A 16,613-nucleotide genomic window follows, 5' to 3' on the forward strand; every position below is an offset into this window, starting at 1 on the left:
CCTAGAAATATCATGTATATAAATGTTGAGTCGCTGTGTTGTACACCTGAAACTAATGTAATGCAATGCTGTTGTCAACTACCCTTCAATAAAAAAAAAAAAAAAAAAAATGACCCATGGTTTTGAGCACAGATTAAAAAATAATAATAGCTAATGTTTTTGAGCATTTGCTCTGTGCCAGACAGCATTATGTGTGCTTTGTATGGATTTTCCTGAGTTTCAAGGCACGTTTATCAATGTAAGTACTAATATTCCCCCCATATGGTTGAGGAAATAAATTCATAATGGAAATGTAATTTGTCCTAAGTCACATCTAAGCAAAAATTTTAATCCAACTAGCTTAGATCTAAATCCCATGCTCTTAATATCTATGCTATTTTCTGTCTCTTGTCCTAAAGAAGATGACATAGATAAATTTTTGGATTAGGAGGTAATTTGGGGAGAATAAGAAATGATGACTTATATTTGAAATAAAGTTAAGTTTTGGGGCAACAGTATTTATAAGTAGACATGTCCTGGTGAGATCTGGAGATGAAAGACCTCAGCCTGGATAAACTGGAGATCTAAGTTTGACAGTAAGCATCACAGAGAAAGCATAAGTTCTCAAGAGAAGAGAACACACCCGAGATAACAGAGATTGCAATTTTTAAATAGATGTTACTTCTTGGAGGTAATGAATTTGATAAGCATGCATATTGATATTTCATGTTATGTGACCCTAGATCTTTGATCACACAACTCTATTATAACACAACTTTTGAGTATCCACCCTTAGAGTATATCATGTATTCTCCATTGTTTTCACTCGATAATGTAGCTAATGAAGAGTTCATATTGGGAGATGAGGCAGCTCTCTCATTTTCTGGTTTGCTTCTCCTTGTATTATCAACATGCATTTCATTCTTCAGGGCGCTTTTTAAAGCCATTTCTCCCTATTGTTGAGTTAAAACTATTTTATATTACCCACGCACATGTAAACTGCACTCTGTTGCAATAAGCTGTACAAAAAAGGACACAGCCATCTAAGCCTGCGTTTTGGATCTCTCGTTCTCACTGCATTTACTAGGTGGCACCAGCCATCTGGTTTAGGAGCTAAATTGTATACTGGTTTCATTCCACATATTAAATATCATCATATTTTATTTACAAATTGCCACTCTAGCATTTCCTTTCTACTCCCGATAATTTATTTAGCTGTTCTCCACCCCAACCAAGGAACTTCGTTGCACTTTGGAGACCACTGACTTTCTCTTAACCTTCTCAAGGGTCAGGGGTGCTTCCTCAATACTCATGTTGCTGAGTATTTAACTTTGAGGCCACCATGTCGATACATTGTATATGGTGTATGCACTCTGTCCAAACCTTACTCAGCCTTTCCCTTTGCAGATGAGAATCCTTGGAGATATAGTATCTCCATGCAACATACTCCTATTTACCATTTTACTTTCCCATTTTCCCTTTAATCATTTTAGCTTCAACCTTCTCCTGTTCTTTCTTATAATTCTGGGATATAATATGGAGAATTTCACAGTATTTCCAGAGTAAGCCACTAATGATTTGTACATGGACAGATCTGTGTTCTCCATATGTTTACAGAAGTTCCTTTGATCATATCGAGAGATTCATGTCTTTTCTAGCCACAGTCACTGTAGAATGAGTACCTCCCTCTTATTTGTCAAAAGCAAAAGTAGTATTGAAGTCAGAATACATATTCAATAAACATTTGCTTACTGTGAAAGAATTTGGAGATTAGAGTCAAATGGTAATGTCAAAAATATTTATTAATCCTTAGCTGAGTGGGAAATAATATTAATGTGTCATTAATTTTTATTTAGGTTATTTTTTTTAACTTTATTTTTAATTCCTGTCTTTTCTTGTTAATCATTTTATTGTTTTCTTTACTCTTAAAGGTTTTTCTTTGTTTGGGCAGATGGTAATCTTAAAAACAGACAGACTGGCCACACTACACTTGGAAATATATTGTCATTTCAGCACAGAAAATAAACCTTAGCATTGGAAAATGATGAGTGTGAATATTAAGGTATCAGATAAGTTGAGAACCTCAATTTGAGTTAAGAAATGAAACGGACTTAGTTATTCAGTCCAGAAATTTTGTGATATACTCATCTTTCTGATATAATAAATAATTACATAGATGTTAAAATAACTTGTAACTTCTACCATAGTGCCAATGGAAACCATTTACTATAACTATAAATGGAGAAAAAAATAAAAAAATTTATAAATAACCGTGGACAAACTTCCTTCCTAGCTTAACAAGATAAGATTACTTTTTGATTTGTAAACCAAAAAGTATGGTTGTGGTTTTATTTTAAATCTGAAATCAATGTGGAAAGATGTCTTTCTATATATTTCTTGTTACTTGTTAGAATAAATGAAGCCAAATGGGTATTGCCAGATGATGGCTCAGAATTAGGTATATTTTAGAGTCTTTCATCAGAGCTGTCTAGCTAATTGGTGAATTGACTGTTTGATTCATAAACATTCAGGCTGATATAGAAGCAAGAATAATTTACTTGTCCTTTTCCAATGCAGCATTTATATTTCTACATGACAGATGTACATAGGATTTTATCACTATAATTTTTAAAAATTGACTAGAGACACAGTTTTACAAAACCACCCACCTCTATTTCTAAAACAAATAATAGTAAATATGTATTTTCTTCTTCTCATACTGAAAGTTTGCTAGATTGCACCTATTTATAGGAAACTGCAAAAGAGCTTTGGGATTTGGAAGAGAGGGATGAACTAAGTGAAAAACAGGAGTAGAAGGGAACAATAGAATGACTGTTAGCGTGAAAGACTTTCATGTGGAACTGTTGAAAAATGGCAGGCAGAGGCGAAGAGCTCCTAAGACTCTGGCGATAGAGTTGTGGTTGGTGAAACTGATTGTCCTCTGTGTACAAAAGAAAAAATTCAAATTGGGCCACTGTGAAATATAGGGCTGGTTTTGTCAGCGACATTGTGGCATCCTCATTGAAAAGGACAATATTAATAAACACTCAGGAGTGAGGTGCAGCAAAGCTATCAGCTTTGAAAAGTCCCTACCCTGGTTACTCTGGAGAATGTCAGTTTGGCAATGGTGAATAAGTCTTGGAAGTGTTGGGGCAGACAAAAGGCAGCAGACTGCCAAGTTGTTTGTTATTGCCTACACAGTGGCCTAACTGGAAATTCCCTTGGCTAATTTTCTCTCACTGTCCATCGTAGAGTAGACTCTGGGCAAGACTTCCTTGCTGAAAGTAAACAGAAAGCCCACCCACATCATTGGGAAAGTCGCCAAACATAATCTAACGATCACTTGTCAGCAACCTGTACTTATCCATCCTTGTTTATGGGTCTGAAAACACAAGTACTAGTGACCATGAAATGATATATATATTCTGTGAGGCTTACCCTCCTAAACTATTGAGTTTAATGCAGAAGGTTTGAAGAATGTAATTCTTAACATAGTCTCAGAACTTGGCGTGGATGTCAACAACAAACATATTGGTTTACTGGGTGACACTATAAGCCCTAATCTCCAAAGTTTCTGACCTGCTCAAGGAGGAAACGCCTTTCCTAATTTCAATACCTTGTCTTAGTCACCATTCAGAAAGCTAGCAGCTGTGAACACACTTAAAACACTGGCTTTGTTGAAGTTTTTGCCACACCTGTCTTTATCACATATATCAAACAGCTCCTGTTTGTCTTTTGGACTAAAATGCCTAGCAGAGTTTGTAGAAGACCATTTAACCACACTGAAGAAAGCCGGTGGAATGCACTGGTTATAGCATGAAAGCAGAGCAGACAAAGCCCTTTCATGTATTTCTGGCATTAATGCCTCAGTTTAAAAGCATGGTCAGTGAGAAACTCACAAGTGCAGGCCTACAAATGAGAATCCAGAGCTATTTGAGGTTGTTAACTAACCTAAAATTTGTTCTGCACCTTCTACTCATCATTCAAATATTAAATCTACTATGCAAAAGGGCATTGTCTTGCAGAAGGACTGTGTGTCTCTTTGCCACTCCACTTCTTGAGAAGTGCTACCATACCCTCAAGAGGGTCAAAACAGGGACCTTTTATGGTGTGCTCATTGATTCACTGTTGAATGCAGAAAGAAATCCAAAGGTTGCATCTTTCAGCAGGATCAGACTAAATGGGAGAGAGTACTGTGACTAAAAATTCTAGGGAAGGAGTCTTCATTTATAATAAAGCTGTTCAAAACTGTGTGCATCACATTTTGGGGGTCTCCATAAAGAACATGCATCCCAGTGTTTAAAATTATTGGGTATAAATATATGACTAACAAGTGAGCAAGCCTTAAAAAGAATAAGCAAAGAACTTGAAATGTTTGTTAATCCCTTTGAAGGGCTGCCTCAGTTAAATTATGTGGATGTTCCCCAGCTGGCTAGCGAATAGGACTGCTCCAAGGTTGCAGGTTGAAAAGCTGCCGTACAGCTCTCTAAGGCAAGAAGTTTGGCAGTGGTGCTGAAAAACTACAAAGACAAATTCCCAAATATTTGTCATATGATTTATATTCTGCGGTCATGTCTAGTTTCAGTGGCAGCAGTGGAAAGGAAAGGATGAAGTCAGGTTACAGGAATAGAATGCTTGAGAAAGGTCTTCAGTTGTCTTATGCACATTTCTATGAAAGGCCCAATGCCAGGCGTATATAACTACAGACCTACTGCCAACCTTTTCTTATTAAAACTTACCAGAACAAACAAATTACCTTTGGCAAAAGGTCCTCAGAAAACCTCAGTTTTGATGGAGAACTATATTCCTTCTGATAAAAAGGAAACAGAATTATCTGCTCAGCTCCACTCTGTGAAACACCATTATCTCTGGCTATCTTTGTAAATTACCGAGAAATGACTGGTCTGTAGGAAAGGGTCTTAACAGAGCTGCTATGGCAAAATAAAATGAAGTGAATACATTTCCTACCATTAAGGGATTGTTGTGTGTCCATTTTGTTTTTAATGTTTATAGAAACAGCAGAGCTCTGTGCAAAAGGAATTCAAGGGATTCAGCCAAGGGGGAAAAAGGCTTTTCTTGGTTTTCACTTGACCACATTCCTTAATTATAAAGAAAGAAATATGGCATGTGTTTTGTATTAATGAATAGCATTTTTTGTCATGTTTATTTTTTATTCTTGCTGTATTAGTTAAAGCTAGGCATTGAAGTATTAATATTTAAATAGGTCATGTTATCCTATATGTTAAAATGGTATTTTAGTTTATTATTTAAAAATTGCCCAAAAGGATGCAGCATTGCTTAATATTTGGGTGGAGTTCATCATTCTACCTTATTTGCAATGGCCATGTAACAGTCCAAACTGCTTAGAGCACTGTGGGAGGACACAAGTGAAATAAAAATTCACACCTATTCCTACTGTCAAGGCAAACTACTCCAATATTTACCGGAGTCCTTGGTACAAAGCAAAGAAGGGCTTGGTTAATATTTGTTGAATAAAGTTATTTACCTATAAAAAGTCTGAAATTCACAGGATTCGTAGTAGTAAAAGTACTCTCTGTAAGGCAATTTGTAGGTGAGCATTATAGAAAGCACCTCATTCTTATTTGCTTCAGTCCATGTGTTTAGTGATGAATAATCTTGATATTTTAGGACAATATTATTCAGATATCATTATTGTATAATTAAACAAAATGAAAAATAGAAGACTCTTAAGTCTATATTTATTCCTCATCTGAAACATTTTACAGTCCTTTCCTATGGAGGTATTTCTAAATTTAGGACTCTGTGGAGAAGACTATGGACATTAGTGTAGGCAGAAAAAAAAAACAGTTTACATGCAGAAATTCCAGGTGTTGACTGTTGGAGATACAGTAAAACCACATTGGTCTTAACAAACTCACACTTCCATACTTAGTATCTCAAGCATTAAGGAATCAGCTGCTCTTAAGTATATTTTAAAAGAGTTTGTAGTGTGAGGTTTTCTAGTATTATCTTGCCCAAGTAACCATTTATTATAAATCTTTTCAAGTTTCAAAGTAGATCTACTTAAATTATATATACATTTGAACATGTTACATTTTCTTGAGTTCAGCAATAAAAATACAACAATGCAATCATATAAATATTTAAAAATACAAATGTTAGTGTCTTTTTAAAAAATAGAGTCTGAGTTGTTTTCTATTTTAATGCTTAAAGTCAAATCAATGGTAAGGGAATACAGGAGGAAAAATTGTAACAAGGAATCATGGGAATACTTTTTCAGAGAGAATTCTTTGAATTCTTGTTGTGGGACTTTGGCGGAATGTACTTGATGAATTCTTTGAATTCTCTCTCAAGAGGAATGAGTCCTTAAAATAATGAAGCTAAGATTAATATTTTATAATAAATAGGATGAAATGTACATATTTTCTCTGACAGAAGCTTTTCAAGTTGCACCAGTCTGGAAGTCATTATTTCACTTGATCACTAAAAAATTGAATTGCTCTTCAGCTCATGTTACAAACCCAAAAATTAACACAGCAGCCATGTTCATCACATCTTTAGTATGGCTTTACCTTTCCATAATACTGTGCACCTGTATAGGCCTAGCAGAAAGCATTTCAAAATCAGAAATCATTCTCTTTTGTTTCACACTCAAGACTGGAATAAATTCCATGACTGTAACAACTCAAATTTTCTATTTTTTCCTCATCTGGAGGGCAATAAGAAACAGATGGTGGTGGTGGGAAACAGAGGCTTGAGACTGGGAAGTGTTCAAGGTAGAAGGAACAGATTTCGTGAAAGTCAAAGATTAGATCATGAGAGATCTTGCAAGCCATATGTCAGTGTATGAACTTTATTGTGAGGGCAAGGGTGAGCCTTGGAGGGTTTCCACTGGGGCCAGGAGATGCGGGGGGCAGTGGGGGGAAGGGGGAGGATGATTAGATTTGCACTTTAAGGAGATTGATCAGACTACTGTTTAAAAAATGTACTGAAGGTGGCAAGTCTTCAGGCCAGGTTACAATTCCAGGCAGAAAGGGATCATAGAGAAATAGCACATTTTAAAGAACATTAAGAAGTAGAACAGATGTGACTTAGGTTCCAATTAGTTGTAAAGGTGAGGGAGAGAGAAGAGTTCAGGATGTCAGCCAGCTCCCTGGGTTTGCACAATGATAACATTCATTAACTCAGGGAACACAGAAGATAAGCTTGCAGGGGAAATATGATGAATTAAATTTGGAACATGGTGTGTTTGTGGACCCTGTGGGATATAAAAGTTGAGATATGCAGATGGTTATGGGATAGACATGGAATAAGGATGTGGGATTATAGAATTTATGGAAGATCTGCCTATAAGTAGTAACTGAAGCAATTGCAATGAAAGATGTTACCCAGGGAGGGGAGGTAGGATGAAAACATAAGAGGGTTAAGGGTAGAAACTGAAGGACCAACATTTAAGGAGTGGCTGACAGGGTATTGAGAAGTAGGAAAAACAAAACTATGTTATAGACCAAATCAGTTTTCAAAAACTGGGGAGTGTTTAACTAGGCCTAGTTAAGATAAAAACTAACCATTAGATTAAACCACATGGAGGTAATTTGTGACTTTGGGCAAGAGCTGCTTCAAAGAATAATAGGTATGTGTATACGAGTGGGTGGTTGGGTGAAGGGACGAGGGAGAGGGTGTGAGATGTCAGTATAGACTCTTAGAAGTTTGATAATGAATGGGGAGAAGTAACTGGGTAATATTAGAAAGATAGAAGAGCTTAAGGGAGTCATTTACTCAGTTGAGAAAGGTTTCAGCATGTTTAAATGCTGATGTGAAGTGTCTGATGGAAAAGTAAGCTAAGTTATCAAAAATAAATAGCTAATAACAACTGACATTCATTGAGTGTTTAATATACACTAGGCACTTTTCCAAGTTCTAAATGTGTATTAACTCCTTGTATGCTCACAATAACCCTATGAAATAGGTGCTATAATTATTCCATTTTACACATAAGGTGTAGGAACTTGGGACTTAGGACTGCTGATGGGATCACTTCCCTTAAGAGGTGGAAAAGGGTGGGATCCAAAGCCCAGCTGAAGGAATTACTCTTGTACAGAAGAGGGACTTCTAATCTAAAGGACCCGGAATGGAAAGGATGAGGTAGAAGCAGGTGAATTTGTAGGTTTGGAGGCCAGAGATGGAGAGAGTTCTCTTAATAGCTTCTGTTTTGTCTGTCGATCAGGAGATAAGGATATCTCTCTGCACAGTGTGAGGGCAGAGGTGGTAAGCTGAGAGGTTTGAAGTGCAGAAGTTTCAAATGGACTCTATGGAGAACAGAAGAGAATAATAAAGGACATAAATTGATGGCCAAGCAGCACTGAGGCCCCCCAGGAGTTAGAGAGCAAGTACGAGCAGTGTCATTCATTTGCAGGGTTGTGGGGCTCCCCCATGCTCAGCTTCAGATAAGAGGAGAGGTAGTGCTGTTAAGACAATACAATAAAGATCCAGAAGTCTTGGTGCTGAGTCCACCATGGAGATGAGAAGACCTTGAGGCACACCTAACAGGTAAGAAGTATGGAGAAGGGGTAAGACATTTAATGGGCACTTACTTACACCTGCTTCAGAAGTAGAGTATAATTATGCCTAATTAATCAGGTAGACAGGGAATGCATTATGTCCAAAGATAACAAATATAGATCTTGGTGAAGGGGTATATGGAAACTACTTTCTGCTTAATTTTTCTGGAAACCTAAAACTGCTCAAAAAATATGAAGTCTATTCATTTAAGAAAGTAGACATTGGAATATATAAGGCAAAGACTATCTGATATGGCTTATCTTGCTTATCTACAGTAGCTCAGCAGGTAGAGAAGAAAAGAATTTGGAGCCGTTGTCACAGACCACAGAGCACATGCCCATTGCCCCGAACCCACTGAATATTGATGATACTCATTACCCACTGAATATTGATGCTACTCATCCCTATTCAGTTATGTGTAGCCTTAAACTTTGAAAGTGCTGAAAGTTTGAATCAAGTCATTATTAAGGTTTATTAAAACGACTTAACTTGGTTACAAACCAAAATAATATTTACCTGTCATAAGAAAAAAAATCACTAATAAATCACTAGGTGGCAGTATAACCTGGTGTTCTTGAAATTTAAATAATATTGCTAATTAACAAAATACTGATTGAAGCACCAGGTACTGTGCTTGGTGTTATCTAGGTAATGAAAACTCCCAGACAAAACCCCTTTCTTCCAGAAGGGTACATTCAGATGGTAAAGATTCAACCTAAAGTTTCTTCTCTGCACCAATCCATCTGGGACCAGTATATAGGTAAGGAGAAGTCTCTCCAAGTGGAAATAAGAGTTGGGGGTGGGAGTAGAAGAAAGGGGAGAGGAGAGGAAAGAGAAAAAGAAAGGAATTCTGAAGGAACAAAAATTATAGTAGGACCTATTGACCCTTCAAGATTCACCTCAAAACTCATCTCTGAAGCCTCAGACCTCAGACTAATTCAGATGCTGGCAAGCCCTTAGGACCTTCATCTGTCATGGTGCTAAAACGATGAGTGGCATAACGGCGAATGGCTGTTCTATGTCCATATTAGACTGAGATGCTTGAGAACAGGAAACACTGTTCATCTTTGAATACTCTCGAACCAGAATAGGAAAAAAATAAATATTGATGGATGAATGAATGAGTGGGTGATAGGTATCGGGCCATTTAACATGCTTTCTTCCTTTTGAATCTACCTTTCAGAACAAAAATCTAAGAAGAAAGTCAGTTTTCTAGTGAAAAATTCAGTTTCCTTCTATCTCTTAAGTTATCTGGGGAAAAAAAATGGAAGTTTTAAAAAAATCTTTAGGACAAGGAGGATGCGCAATAGGCAAGCAGAAGGCAGCAACAGTAGTTGATCCCGAGAGAAAGGATATCTATTAAGCTCTATCTAACCATGTGCTCTAACCATAAGTGGTAGGTTTTGTGTGTATGCTTATCTAATCTTTACTACAGTGTCATGAAATACCCTTCTACTATTAATCCCATTTTATAGGTGAGAAAATGAGGGTCAAGGAAGTTAATTTGCCTTAAAACATTAACTGGTGCAAACTGATTTTTCTTCTTTCCCTCCTTCCTTCCTTCTTTTAACTAACATGCATTCGTCACATGCTGAGTCTCCTAGAGAGGTTAAACAACTGTCTAAGGTCACACATTCAGGAAGAGGCCAAGAAAGTCTCGCCAGGCCTACAGGACTTGAGAATCCATGTCCTTTATTAAACTGCATTTTTTCATCACAGATCTCTTTACAGACTTCGGAAAACTCATTTAACTTCCCGCTCGCTCGGGCATCAGCTTACATCATGGCCACACCCAGTAGCAGGGCTTCTCATAGAAAGGGACACAGGTGTTTTTCTATCAGCCTCTGAGCTTAGGTCATTTCTCCAGCCTTGAATTTGCTAATTCTGCACCATACCACTGACAGCTCTACCTGAAACTTTTGGCTAGTCCAGTCGCCACCAGGGCCAAGGACCTGGGAAGCTAGGCTTCTGAGCTTCCGGCAGCAGACCCAGCTGTTTGTCAACAGTGGTAAGGAGGACCATGAGCCTCATATCCCGGATTAGTGCCCAGTCAGAGGACAAACAGAGGTAACTTGTGGGAAAACGAGGGGCATGGAAGCTTACCACAGCCATCTGGAAACAGCCAGATGTGATGGTATTAAGAGGCCCCAAATATCATATGTCACTTAGAATTTTATTCTCAGGTTTTAACAATGCTGTTTTTGTTGTACAGTAGATAAGCCTGAGCAAATACACAAAAAGGCTAACAGAAGGAATATGGATAATTGATGTTAGGGCCATTAGATGATGAGTAATATTTTTCTTTTCTTTTCCAAAATGTTAGTGATGTATTAATATCTTTTAAAAAGAAAATACTGAAGTTATCTTTTAAAAGTGTACTTCATTCCCTTTTTGAGCAAACAGTAATCTAGAAATAGCCAGAGAGGGCACATGGACAGATGAGACAATATAGGCCAGATTCCCAAATTCTGGATTTATTTTCCCACAGATTTTTCTGGGGAAGTGGATTGGCGAGAAGCTACAACTACATAGCAAGAGCTAGAGTTACTCACTAGGTGCACAGGTTTCAGGTGAAGAAAAATGGTTCACAGCAATGGCCCAAGGAATGGAAGTAAAGCAGCAGTCAAAACTGCTCAGCTGCACAACCGCGGCGGTAACCGCCCACACCCGCCCCAAACAACAGTGCAGTTCTGGTGGTGCTTCCTGGTTTCCCTGGGATAGCCTCTAGGGGCGCTCTGCTCCACTTTGCAATATTGCTCTTGCTGTTTGAGTAGACAACCTCAAAACCCTCCTCTTATCCCCCAACTTTTAGCAGAAATAAAAGCAGAATATTTGAAAAAATAAGAAGGATGCTTACTAGAAAGTTGAAGGGGAAAAAAAGTACAAAATCATGGAAATAAATGATACAAGGGCAAACAGACTTTTTTTTTTTTAAACTTATTATAATTCAAATCTAGCCACAGATCCACTTTCTGGGAACCCCAATGCTGCACAAATCCCTCCAAACCTCCAACCTGAAGAACCTGCTCTGCCTCTGCCACGTCAGAGAAGAGTCTTGGCTTCACCATCTTCTCTCTAGGTGGCTACTCCCCTAGTTCAGGCGACTTTCAATGGTCTGGTCTCTTGGGAAAGGAAGGTGCTTTTATCTCAGGCCCAGAATTCAACCTCTGGATTTAGGCCTTCCTCTGCCTACCTTATGCATAACTTCCTTTGCCTTTTCCATAAGTCTGTAAGACCCATGCATCTCCCTGCCTCATCCAGTCATTTGAAGCGTTTCATCAGGTAAATGTCAGGACTCAGTTTCTCCTATGTGGGTGGCAGCCTTTACACTCATACTTTCCAGAGCGTCTCAAGTCATTCTAATCTAATGTCCCAACAAGTATATGCCCACTAGTCCCACCAAGGCCCCCAGTGTATTCTCTACAATCACCGCATCTATTTCTTTAGCTATTCTCACAAATAGACAAAAGGCCCCAAAGAGCAGATGGCCTTTTTGGAAGATTACTTCATGTCTGCTTCCCCATCAGGCAAGTAGAAGCTTGTATCCTTATACTCCTTCAAAGCCCCCAGCCCCAATCTCCACCTCCTCACCTGGACCTTCCCTGGCCCTGCATTCCTGTCCTTCAACTGAGAGATGCCTGACAGAAAACTCATTTGCAGAGCAGAGAATTTAATTGACACCCTCTGGATCCATGAATGTTCTAGCCAGCCTGGCCTCAGCTTACCCACTGCCCTAACTGTCCCAGTTACTCTCTGGACCCCAACCCCTCAGGGGGTGATCTTGCAGAATTCTACTCATTACAGCTTCACAACATCAAAATCCCTTAACCATGTAATAACAGTAACAAACATACAGTAAGACGAGGGTTAATCACTCGCATATGCTCTTGTGGGGAAAACAGCTCTCTCCCTGGTAAGAAATATATGGATCTCCACCCCATCACAGAAAAATCCCAGGATGCCCCAGAATGCAGTTTCTTTTCCTCATGACGTGTTGTAAAGCACGTCAGCTGCTCCTTGTTTCTGTGCAGATCCCCCAACATCAGATCACTGAGACAGGAGGCAGCGCTTGCTCACACAGCTGATAGGATTAGTAGATGGTGCTGTGTCAGCCCTGACTGAGACCGAGACAGCGTTCCGCATACCCAGGTGAGCTCTGAGCATGAGCGGATGGGGGGACCGCAATGTGTCTCAGCTGTGTGGTGCAGAGTTTTTCTGTTTGGCAGTGCATTTCTAGTGTCTTCTCTGTGAAGTTTGCAGTCTGGGGATGGGGATGGGAGGATTCCTCTCAATAAAAGTCTGCCCTTTATCACTTATCTGGGTTCAGGGAGTGGGTACATATACGTCACAGGATTTTTGTGTGATTCAAATAAGAGTATGTATGTGAAAATACAGTTTTGTTCAAAGGAAAGGTATGAATCATTTAATTACAATTTGAAAATACAGTTTTGTTCAAAGGAAAGGTATGAATCATTTCATTACAAATTTCACATAAACAATTTATCCCACATTTAGGGGGGCATAATTACATGAACGCATTCCTTTTCCATCAGTGTACAATACCTTATCTCCCCAGTTGTCTTTCCAGGCCTGGGCAGGGATATTATCTGTAATCTTGAAGGGTTCTAGCCTTCTAAAGCAGTTGGTATCTTCTAAAAAACAGCATTACATTCATTTCCAAAGGAAAAGCCACAAAATTACAAAACCAGACAATAAAATAACTATTTCAGTAGGAACTGAAAATGATGCATGAGAATATTTTAAAGCAGATGAATCTATAATATGCTGTATTAGATTATACCTCTCTGATGGTATCATCCAAACGTTTCCCTTAATGACATGAGGAACACATAAATGAAATTAAAGGCAACATAGATATTATCATTTGTAAAACTTGCCTTCTAGAACAGTGGAAAAACAGGCTTGGGTTCCAAAAGTACCAAGCTAAGAGGCATTTGAACGCTAAATCACAAGCCTTCCCTCGGCAGGGTTGCTATGGCGACAACAGGGCTACCGCACAGCCTCTCCCTGCTTGCGTTTCTGCAGTGAAAGCCTTCACCCAGCACATGTTGGATTTTTTTAGGCACACACCCCATCACCAAATACAAAGACATATTGGAGGCAGCTTTATCTGAGTTTTTTCAAAACAGAAGTTATGTTTATGTTCTTTATCCACACTGATGGGCCTCTTCCAGAGTTAAAGAATTCACTCATACATGCATTGGTTCATTTGGGTGTTACTTATTGGGCACCCACTGTGTGACATAATCTTTCCTAAGCATTGCTTACAATCCCTGGTGAAGACAGACAAATAAATAGGGCATTCTGATACAAGATCATAACAGCTCTTCCTGGAGGTAAATTAAAAGCAGGTGTCCTGAAAGTATGTAAGGATGAACTTCTTGGGGGATGGGGGAAAGTTTCCTGGAAGAAGCTGTCACTAAAATGAAACATAATATATCTTTAGGAGTTGAGGAGGAGGGTGGGTGGTGTACAAGAAATGCTTTAAACAAATGGAACAGCATGTGGAACAGTAGAAGAAAAAGAGAACATAATACCTCCAGAGAACGGAAAGGTCTGTGGTTTGAGGGGTTTGTGTGTGGAGGGAGAGTAGCAGGGGTAACTGGGGGGTGTGGGTTGGGGTATTGGTAAGAGTGGCAAGAGATGAGAAGGGACAGGCAAACAAGGCCAGATCATGAAAGGCCTTTGCGCCTCATTAAAGAGTTTTAATATTATTTGGAGGACAACCAGCTAGTCATGAATGGGTTTTAATAAAGCAGCATGCCTTGATTTGGCTTTTCAGAAAAGCCTTGTGAAAAAACTGAAAAGCTGGCGAGAAAGAAGAGGTAAGATTGGAAGCAGCACAACTTTTTTTAGACCAATATTGCAATAATCCAGGTTGTTTCTTATTTAGACGCTAAGTGAAGATAATGGTGCCCAGCAGTGGACAGAACTAAATAGATAAAAGACATTTTTAATTTTTACTAGGATAGCATGGAGATCACTTGGTTTCTACTATGTGGGGACTACATGAGGGAGAAGAAGTCAAGAATGACTCTCAGGTTCTGACTTGGACAGCTCACCCAAGGGTGTTTCTGCTATTAGGCCCCAGACTCAATTCTCGGTTCTCAATAGGGAACTCAGGAGCATCTTTTGACCTCAGTGGTCTGTTCCTATTTCACAGTCTGTTTCCTCAGACTCATAATTTTGTAAATAATACATTGCAGGAATCATCCTGGACCATCACTTTCTTCAAGTCCATATATGAAACAGCTATGGATGTAGAAAGTATGAATTGATCACTCTTTTCCCCAAGCAAAGAACCTTTAGATTACCAACCTCACTGCTTATGAGTTCTAAGTGCACAGAAAAGGCATGAAGATGTTCTTCAAGGGAACAGGAAGAACGCAAATTGATTTCATTAATCCTGTCTGATTGATTTCAGCCTTTCTCTGGATTCACACTGTACATTACTAGATTTGAGAATTGAAAACTCAGAAAAATGCTGTTTAGGGGGCAAATAGGGACAGTGGAGGTTTGAGAACAGTTTTTGAGGGCCATAGTCCTCTTATGTAGGATACTGCTAAGGATCAGACATTGCTACTCAGAATATTCTCCAGTTCTGAATAAAAACTGTGCATCGAAGCTACTACCCAAGTGAATTCCATCCCAGATGAGATTTAAGTATAGCAAGTGTAATAAATCAAGGTCCATAACCCAGTCGATGATCCCTATTCTAAGTCTTCAGTTCGATAGGTTTTTGAGCTTTTTTGAACAAGTGGGTGGGCCTCACAATATTGAATGGACATGCTGGACGTACCTGCCCTCTAGCAAGTTCTGTTCAATCAGCTGGGTACAGCTGTTTTATTTTCCTCATCTAATCCTCACAACTACCCTTGAGGCAGATACTATTATTATTATCCCTCAATTTAATGAAGATAAACTTAAAGTTCAGAGAGGTCCATAACTTTTAAGTATAAAGGCACTCAGTGTGAAGGGAGTGAAATGCTGCCTTGAACCTGGTTCTCTGAGTTCTGAGTTCAAGTGCAGTGTCCTTCCCTTAACTGTGCCTGGGGCCCATTCCCGGGCAGCTGGGGGCCGACTGGACAAAAGGCTACTCTCGCCCTAAACGGCATGGCTTCCCCAAGCCTGCGGGAGCTGGCTTCGTCGTTCTTTTCCTGTGGTGGTGCCAACCCACGGCCCTTTAATGCAAACCGCCAAGGAGAATCGCAGCCTTTGAGATCCCGGAGCCGAGATGCTGTGTCAGTCCAGCAGCGCTGGCTTGGCTGGGGTCCGGGTGGACGGGACCCGCCCCGTCTCCCTCAGGCGAGGTAATTGTGGGGAGCTGCATGTTGACTTAAGACCGAGAGGGTAGGGAGGGGCCGCAAGGGAAAACTTTCCCTTTCTCCATTTTGGCTCTCAGTGATGTGGTTTTTCTCAGCTCCTCCATCCGACGTGCACCCCTTCAAACCAGACACCAGGTGCCAGAAAGAGGCCGGAGATGCGCCGAGCCTCCCCGTGCTCCCTTCGGGTCGGGCTCAGCGGAGCGAGCGGCGCGCGGTCGGGCGGGGTCGGGGCCGGGCCGGGGGGTCCGGGCGCGGACGAGCCGCCCCGGGGGCCGGCAGGTGAGGGCGGGGCGGGAGGCGGGCGGTGCCCCGGGAGCAGCCGCGGGTGGCGGCGGCCGCACCACGTGTCCGGCCGGGGCGGGGCCGCCGGGCGCGAGCGAACCGCGGGGAGCCGGCGGCGCGGCGGTCCTCAGCGCGCCGGCTCAGCGCAGCCTCCTCGCCCCGGTGCTCGCAGGTGCCTCCTCCCGGACGGCGGCAGCGGCGGCGCGAGGAGCAGGCGGGCAGCGGCGCGATGGGACCCCTTCGAGAGACGAAGGTAAGGGTGGGCGCGGGAGACAGAGGGAAGGTGGGCACCCGGGGCAAGAAGCGGATCGGGTGAGAGCTGGAAGGGTGGCATTCCGAGTTGGGGGTAAATGCGGACGAGGAGGGGGTGGGGACCATGGGAAGGCAGAGGGTCATTTGCTCAGGTGTTGAGACCCGGTAGATGGGAGGTGATACTGGAGAAGGTTCTGAGGGTTGACATGA

General features: G+C 40.6%; 1 protein-coding gene across 11 annotated transcripts in view; it reads left to right on the forward strand.

Moving 5' to 3' along the window:
- The window catches only part of SYBU (syntabulin), a 108,098-nt gene that overhangs the window by 22,785 nt on the left and 68,700 nt on the right, over nucleotides 1-16,613 (forward strand). For 4 of the 11 annotated variants that reach the window (XM_057497821.1, XM_057497819.1, XM_057497820.1 and 1 more), the window contains exons 2-3: nucleotides 15,965-16,148; nucleotides 16,324-16,404. In XM_057497821.1, the coding sequence (XP_057353804.1) occupies nucleotides 15,965-16,148; nucleotides 16,324-16,404 (265 nt within the window). Of the gene's footprint in view, nucleotides 1-12,550; nucleotides 12,673-15,964; nucleotides 16,149-16,243; nucleotides 16,405-16,613 lie in introns of those variants that run through there. The other 7 variants (XM_057497824.1, XM_057497825.1, XM_057497822.1 and 4 more) reach the window with 5 other exon arrangements.

This window comes from Manis pentadactyla, chromosome 3, assembly GCF_030020395.1.
Source record: "Manis pentadactyla isolate mManPen7 chromosome 3, mManPen7.hap1, whole genome shotgun sequence".
In the NCBI taxonomy this organism is placed as follows: Eukaryota; Metazoa; Chordata; class Mammalia; order Pholidota; family Manidae; genus Manis; species Manis pentadactyla.